This window comes from Ylistrum balloti, unplaced genomic scaffold (assembly GCF_031769215.1).
Source record: "Ylistrum balloti isolate Yb309-2 unplaced genomic scaffold, AGI_CSIRO_Ybal_v1 Utg369798, whole genome shotgun sequence".
Classification (NCBI taxonomy): domain Eukaryota; kingdom Metazoa; phylum Mollusca; class Bivalvia; order Pectinida; family Pectinidae; genus Ylistrum; species Ylistrum balloti.
This window is the reverse complement of record NW_026781977.1, coordinates 930,003-937,890: the sequence shown is the minus strand read 5'-3', so window position 1 is coordinate 937,890 and position 7,888 is coordinate 930,003. Positions and strand designations below refer to the sequence as shown.

Here is a 7,888-nt window from a genome sequence, read left to right as displayed (position 1 = left end):
CAGCGTGACCGATCGAAGCTTGACTGATATGTATCAGTCAGTCCCTGGTAGATGTCAATTTCAGCGACAATGAGTTCTGTCTTGGCAAATCTGCTTTTCAATACATGATTACATTTAATGAAACAGTTTAGAAACAGTTGTGGGACCTTGTATATTAGTGACAGTCATTAAAAAAACAGGAGCAGTTTTGGACTTATGGTCAAATAACGATCCTTTAGCATTGATTGGAACAAAAAACTTTTATTCTACAAGATTAAAGAAATTTCGAAAAAAATGTCACTTTAGCCTTATCGACAAAAAGGAAGTAACCACGATCTGTAGCACCAATGCGTCAACAGGAGTTTATATTGCGTTTCGTAAATATTTATTGAATGAACAATCGCATGACGTCGTAATAGAGTTGTTTGTGACGTCACATTCTAGTTGCTAAGCTGCTTAGCAATCAGTGAAGGCGGAGATGATGGGTCTCTCCCCTGAATTTTACTTTTTATTGTAAACCTTTGGCTTACCACAATGGATATAAGGTTATTCCTGCTATTTGTGGTAATGCTGAGCGTAATGCAACAAGGTCCCGGTATATATCAGGGCCTTGTATGGTAAGTTAAGCAAGTTTTCTTTATGATGTCGCTACCGTGACTATTTTGACGGAATTCGCGATATTCAACATAAACGTTAATACTACCGGGAACTTACATAAAACAATGCTACATTTATCTAAAGAAATATTTTTAAATTTCATTTTTTTCTCTTTCAGCGTGGAACCCGAGCCTGGATATGTCCGAAGATTTTACCACTATTTTACCGCATCTGAATTCGAGAAAGTTTGTCCAACGAATGCCGATATTACACTGGTAATAATCATATAGGAGTCCGTACTAAATTATACTTTATTTCTGACTTAGTCTAATCGTATCAAGTTTTTAAACATCAACTGCTTTCCACATTGGAAACTCGGTCAAAATATTATATACTTTTCTTTCATTTTAGCAAATTGGCAATGAGATGTTGTGTACTCTCCTCTGTGCCCTTGTAAGCCTGCTGTTAAGGAACGCTCCAGCCATTGGAAGACGTGTCAGAAAGGGATACTCAACCATGATGTCGATGATCCACGAATGGAGGACTCGTAAGTAATATTGTCTGATGAGATTCCGTCCTCTTTTTGTTATATTTACTTTACATCCTATTTCCTCTATCATGATGTACACGTCATGTTCTTGTCTAGGTCCTTCACGCTGTCCTCACTGCGGAACTGTACCCTGTCAGGTCAAACGAAGATCTTTGTGGAAGCCCTCCGGATCTCGGAAGAGGGACAAAGGCAATTTCGCCGAGCGGGCAAACGCAATGAAATTGTTCAACTATGGACTTGAGTTATCCATGGTGTTGACCAAAGAGATTCCCCGGGATGATCTTTACTGGCGGAGGAAATTCTGTCACCAATTTGAAGACAAGCACATGGTGCTGTTTCCACTATGTATCCAGCGCCAGATCAACTATTGGTACCCAGTTCCTCGCTAGGTAGGTACTGTATTGTTTTAAAATACCTCTCTCCCTTTTGGCAGTTTGTCATTAGAAGTTGAATATTCTTCTCCTGAGTATGATCATTTCTGTCAGTGGCTGGACCAGATAAAGGAATAAAATGCTAGGTAGGCACTGAATTCCTCCTCCCCTTGTCCTCGTCATATATCCTTATTATTGTGTCAATGTATTGGTTGTTGAAGATTCTGAATCGTCAGTGCGGACGCCATTCATGGAACATGATAATGCAATCTTAATATCTTTGATTAAATTGACAAAATCAAATGTTTTCAGTCAAAGTGATCGATAAAAGTAAGCTAGAGCTCATGACACTGTTCAAAATACACTCAGTAAAATTAAATTTAATATGTTTATGCTGCAGATTCATTTCTTGTCCTCAGAGAAGGATGTTGAGGGTAGTCGAATGATGGAAGAGGAAGACCTTGGATCGACGTCATCAGTTTTTCTGATGTTCCGTTCGGTGTGCCTAGGATGTTTTGAATTATAGTTTTGATGTCGTCAGATACAGCCGGAATAATCTGGATCGTTTCTTTGTCTTTTGTGTTATAATACGAATCAATTTTGTAATTATGATGCTTTATAAACATGGTTTATACACATAAGGTGGTCAATCCAAGCCACGGTATGACCTTTTTTTATCAGTTATTGATCGCCAATGTTACATTATAGTTTACAATCCCCCTTTCCAACTGGAGTTTTGTTGTAATGGTCAGTTCGACCTTTCATTGACCACCACCGTCTAAGGTTCCCTGCAGAATGGACCTATGATTTTACGTATTTCAATGTTTTCATTGGTCGTTCCTGATTGCTTAATGGTGACCTTAATAGAACACATTTACATTGGTCAATGTTCGGTTTGGATTACTCTAGATTGTACCTATTTTATCGATACTTCTAACTTGTAATCTTTCATATTTTGTAAGAACTGCTTCCTTGCTCCATATTCTACAATAACTCAAAATTGTTTGTAAATATCATTCCGGAAGTTGTAATCAAAGATCAGTCATGTATGAAATAAAATCCGTCAGACATCACTGGTGAGTTGGAATTTGTTGACTATAGCAAGTTAGGTTAGCTGATATATCCATGATATTTGAGAAAAAAAGAGAAAATATTTTATTGAAATCAAAAAAAAAAGTTCATTTCAATAGAAAGTCTCCAACCTACAACACAGGGATCTCATCGATGTTCAACCTCTCGGTCCGTATGATAAGTATGGGTACAGTATACAGTTTCGGACATTATGGCTGACATCAACACTGGTATAATGTTGTTTATCTTCGGATAGTTTCGCTCTTTAATATAAACAAACACGTTGTATCGTCTCTTCTAGAGTTGTCGTTCCATAACTATCACACTATAAAGGTATTGCAATGCATTCTGGCAGAGATTGGTCGTCACGTAGTAAATACACATTTGAGACTCGTAACACTATCCTACGTGTTAATACAACGCTGATTATTAACATAACGACGTACCTTATTATGTGATACACGGTTTGACTAGGAGTCTTTAATGTGTGGAAATGCACCAGATGTTGGTCACTGCCATCTGTACCTTTGGCCTTCATTAAATCTAAGCTTTCTCTTACCCCAAATATTGAAGAAGACGCTCGGGTTCACCATAAGAAGTTGGTAACTCTCAAGTATCAGAAATAGGTCACGGTGACTTTTGACTTTTGACCTTCTTTAGGAAAGAAAACATTTCCGGCCGGTTGGTTGACGGGGCTGTCTTTGATATAACTGTGTTGTTGCATGTTGGGTCATTTACTTTGCAGTATGATAAATTCGTTGTACAAGTTTTTGGCAGAGTATACGACCTCATGCTCATTTAGCTCAGGATACAATCGATCCCACAAAGGACATATATTACTGTTGTTATTTGACTAAGAAAATCAGTGATCGGCCAAGAGGTCTGACACAGGTTTCGACAAACTGGAATTGTAATCTGAAACTGATGAATACCTGCACAAGATGTCGTCACCACAACTTCACGACCTAGACTCTAAATAGTAACTGGAAATTTCAATGACGTCAGTACACGTACAGTTTCGGTCCCATCAGCTGACAGAATGAAATGAAGGGAAGTAACTCTGGGAGATAAGAATTGTTACATAATGCGCAAAGCTAATTTCTACGGTTTTGTTCGAAACTTTTAGTTCGACTTCGAAGACTAATTCAAACATGCATTTGTCTCGATTGTGATATTTAAATCATCTTCTTTTCCCTTTTAATCACAGTTACTGTAACGAGTGAAGAGGTAACATATTCAATTTCCCATCTTGAAAAGAAATCTCGGGTAAGAAAACGTCATAAAGTTTTAAACATTTGGACTTGTTCAGATCGTTGAAAACAAACCTTGTTTTCTGAAATATATGCACTGAATCTTGCTTTGGTTGATTTCATGGAACAGTGGCTTTCGTTTGTTGTGAGAGTTCATTTATTTGTTCCAACAGGGGTAAAATAGTGTGTATTGTGACTTTCTATTCCTTTTAGATTCATACACAAAATAATGTTACATTTGTACCAAACGTTCTTTACAATGCATTATCAGTATAATGACACAGTGAATCAATGTATAGGGATTTAAGTAGGGTGAAATACAAATCCAGTTCCTACTGTGTATGTCCATCATTCCTATTGGTTACAAGTCATCTACAACCGATAGAACAGATCAAACTAAGCAGAAACGCTACACAAATGTTCCGTTATAAGTCTGGCATTGTACGATGTTTGCGTCCCAATGTTACGGGAGGGTTTGGCTCCAGACGCAGGCGTCGCTCCATTTCATCCCGAACATGCCTGATAGTAGACCAATCTGGTGACATAGATGGTCAAGGAAGCATGGTTATGACACAGATGGCCAAGGAAGCATGGTTGTGACACAGATGGTCAAGAAAGCATGGTTATGTTCTGGTGCTGAAGATATGCCCCAGCAACACGTGCAGCATGAGGTCTTGCTGTGCAAAGCGATGCTACTCTGCTATTACGGTTTAATGAAATGACGTGATGACGTCTAATTTCGTCACGGTAGCGCACACCGGTCATATTGGCCTCCACTAACACGAAAGGGGTTCTCAATTGCGTTGTAATAACTTCAAATCATAGTGCTCCCTCTGTCGAACTGACACCGCTATATTACAAGTTTATCACTGTTATGTTCTCCCGACCGACAATACACCCAAGCAACACCGTCACTGTTATCAAGGTGAAACTGTGAATAGCTCTTTAGACCAGTCCCTTTTAGTGAATCGGAGGTATCATCTGAACCATATTTAAAGAGCAGCTATTTGACATTGAAGCAAAACTGAACTCTAAGCGGATGTTGACATATTGCAGTCTGTTTTGAACGGTTTTTGAACTGACATATCTAAGTCCTATAATGATTCTACGAAGAGGATTGAAACCGATTGTTGAAATACGTCATCAGTAAATCGTATCTTTCCGTCGTGACGTCACACTCGGACGCCTGTTTGTGGGCGATACCTACCACGTCTCCATAAAGCATTTATCGTATTATGTACAACTCAAACTGTCTTGACACTTTATTCTGAGATGTCTAGTTCAATGGTGCCAATAGTTCGCAGACATTCATTTTACTCGTACGTGACATTCCGGCCAAATTCTCACCGGAAAAACAAATATTGCCGATATAGAGCATAAAATACAACAGATAAACGTAAGAACATTTGACTACTTTCTGAGAACGCATTGCCTAAACTCGAAGTTTTCCAGATTTTCCCCGGAAGTGTAATTTGAATTGCCAAATTTCACTTCCATGTAAAATATTTTACAAATAAATTATGAATCAAATAACTTGCATGGGACCTGTACAAGGACACGACTTATTCCTACAATGACGTATTGTATAAATAAAACCAAACTTGCTGTTTCATCACATATGTATGTCCACATCCTTGTATTTCTGGCGTATCTATATCTTTTATTGACTTTTCTGGAGTTTGTTACAGAACTGGTGTTCTGTTACTGCTGAAGACTATGAGATTGGTTTTTATCTGATTACTTGAGACTTTTCCTCGAGGTTTTAAGCTAAAAGTATCATTTGACCTTCTCTTCAAGAGGAGTATGATTTTCAGTAGAGTGACTATAGCGTCCATTTGAACGTCGTACGGGTTCGGTTTTATAAGAACCATCTGTTGACCATATACAACTCAATGGTGGAAGATCTGTCCCGATCCGAATATCCCTTCAGGAGAAACAATTTTTATGTGAATATTGCTGCCATGATGACCATTTTAAATGTCTAGCCGGTCCAAATTTCATTTAGGACCAACTGGGGACTCACCCAATACAACAATGGCATTTCTGTCCGTATCAAACATATATGATACTTGTTATTTTCATTACAAGCTAATCGCTAATAAGTATTCATATACAATTACTGTACTTAAATTGTCGCCGTGTCTATCCCCGGTAACCATTAAAAAAATATGAAAGTATAAAAGTACTTATAACCCGATATTGCATCGTAGTCTGTGTTTGTATGTGCAAAATAACGACATTTTAAAAATCATTAGAATGGAAAAGTGATTAGCATCATCATGATATCTATCCTGCCACTCCGATTTCAATGTCCGTGTAAACCAGTCCCACAAGGCTGAGGGTACCGTTATATTTGTATACTTACACCATTTACTCATCTAGGAACATCCTGCGACAGAGACACAGACATAATGACAATATATATTTAACACGATTTATGGTATATGATGGTAATATTGACTTTGATCAAGTTCGACTCATCTCTACTCATGGCGGTAGGGACTTGACTACAACTGATCTGAATACATCGTGACTTGATTAGACGATCTGACCAATCGCGGACATTGTACAAAGTTTACTTGATGAAATATACGCTATTTAAAATGCGTGTCGACCTTTTCCTTTCATTGCCATATTCGTTGGGTTGTCTGTGACGTCTTAACGTTTGAAAGATTTAGTATTGTAAAACTTGATTATTTTTTACAATCAAATAAATTTCTTTTTAATACAAAAACACAATTTTAGGGAAAATGACGTTTTAGTCCCGAAATCATGTTCAAACGACGTCTGCTTCCTGGCTCGCGGTAACAAGATGGCGGCGTTGAGAGACTAGCGTTGATGTAGAACACTGATTTGGCAACAAATGTTTGTTGGTCACGGGAAGTGATAGACATTGACAAGTTGTGAGTTTAGACATGTGGGCAGTGTATCACCTGTTTTGTGATAGATGCATGATCTACATATATACAGTGTATTCTAAACATACAAAGTACGTGTTATACGCCTCCTCCACCACCCACTCGTTTTCTCTAAACATGATTACAATTGTTTGTATGTTTATATCATACTACCACCTTGTAAATATAATGTGTGTGTATTAATATATTTGAAAGGGCTTTATATAAGTTGTAAAATCCTATTGCTACTTATGTGCAATAAGATATGTTTGAAGCAATTTAAATCAAATTGTTCATCAGTATTTTCAGTTCACAGATCTGGAAGATGTATAATATAACCCATACGAATGAGTTGCATGGGAATTCATCAATGACAAGGCTAGGTAATCGTAAAATGAAAGTAGAGGCGAACCGTGACGAGGTGATCGGTAGTGAGTCAAGAGTTCGAAGCTCACCTTGGATATTTTCATATACATACATTTTCTTTTCATTCTTAAAATAATTTATTCGTATAAAGTAGATGAATACATAAGACATGTACCAAATATCGTTTTCTAGCGCAAAGTTTCATATTTGCGGATATTTTAGAAATTGTTTCGCCCCGACCACTGATCATGTGTCACAGGACTCAAATAATATTAGCAGTCGGTTTAAAAGATAAAATTTTCTTCTTTCATTTGACTACTTATAACTTGCTGTCTGTCTGTCTCTCCGTCCGTCCGTCTGTCAGTCTGTCTGTCCGTCTCTCTCTCTCCCCCCTCTCTCTCTCGCTCTCTCCAACCCTCTCTCTCTATTCTGTTGTTTTGATGAGATTTTGTTACATGTGACATAATTACGTCAATGTTTATACATGTGATGAACTGTTCCATTCAGTCTAAATATGCGTAAGAAATATTAGGCCAAGATTAACAGGAACCATAGATATTGCTGAATAGAATGTAAGATGATTCGGGGATCCCAATTATACTTCTTGGTTCAGCAGAGTAACATTCGTAGCGTCAACGGCAACAGTTTACCCCTCATTAATTCATAAACATATGCATGACGTCATAATTAGAAGCCATTTGTGACGTCATACTTCAGTTGCTAAGCTGCTTAGCAATCAGTGAAGGCGGAGATGATGAGTCTCTCCCCTGAATTTTACTTTTTATTGTAAACTTTTGGCTTACCACA

General features: G+C 37.8%; 1 protein-coding gene across 1 annotated transcript; it reads left to right on the top strand.

Annotated features, from left to right (window-relative positions):
* The first annotated feature begins 513 nt into the window (after positions 1-513).
* LOC132544465 (uncharacterized) lies at positions 514-1,515 on the top strand. Its single transcript, XM_060208062.1, has 4 exons — positions 514-596; positions 755-851; positions 988-1,123; positions 1,223-1,515. The coding sequence occupies exons 1-4, from the start codon at positions 514-516 to the stop codon at positions 1,513-1,515; spliced, it is 609 nt and encodes a 202-aa protein (XP_060064045.1).
* The last annotated feature ends 6,373 nt before the right edge of the window (positions 1,516-7,888 follow it).

What these genes read in the sequence shown, in the direction of transcription:
- LOC132544465 (XM_060208062.1), top strand. Translation starts at nt 514, where the DNA reads ATGGATATAAGGTTATTCCTGCTATTTGTGGTAATGCTGAGCGTAATG. An exon ending in ATATATCAGGGCCTTGTATG is followed by an intron (nt 597 to 754) that starts GTAAGTTAAGCA and finishes TTTCTCTTTCAG; the next exon opens with CGTGGAACCCGAGCCTGGAT. An exon ending in GATCCACGAATGGAGGACTC is followed by an intron (nt 1,124 to 1,222) that starts GTAAGTAATATT and finishes GTTCTTGTCTAG; the next exon opens with GTCCTTCACGCTGTCCTCAC.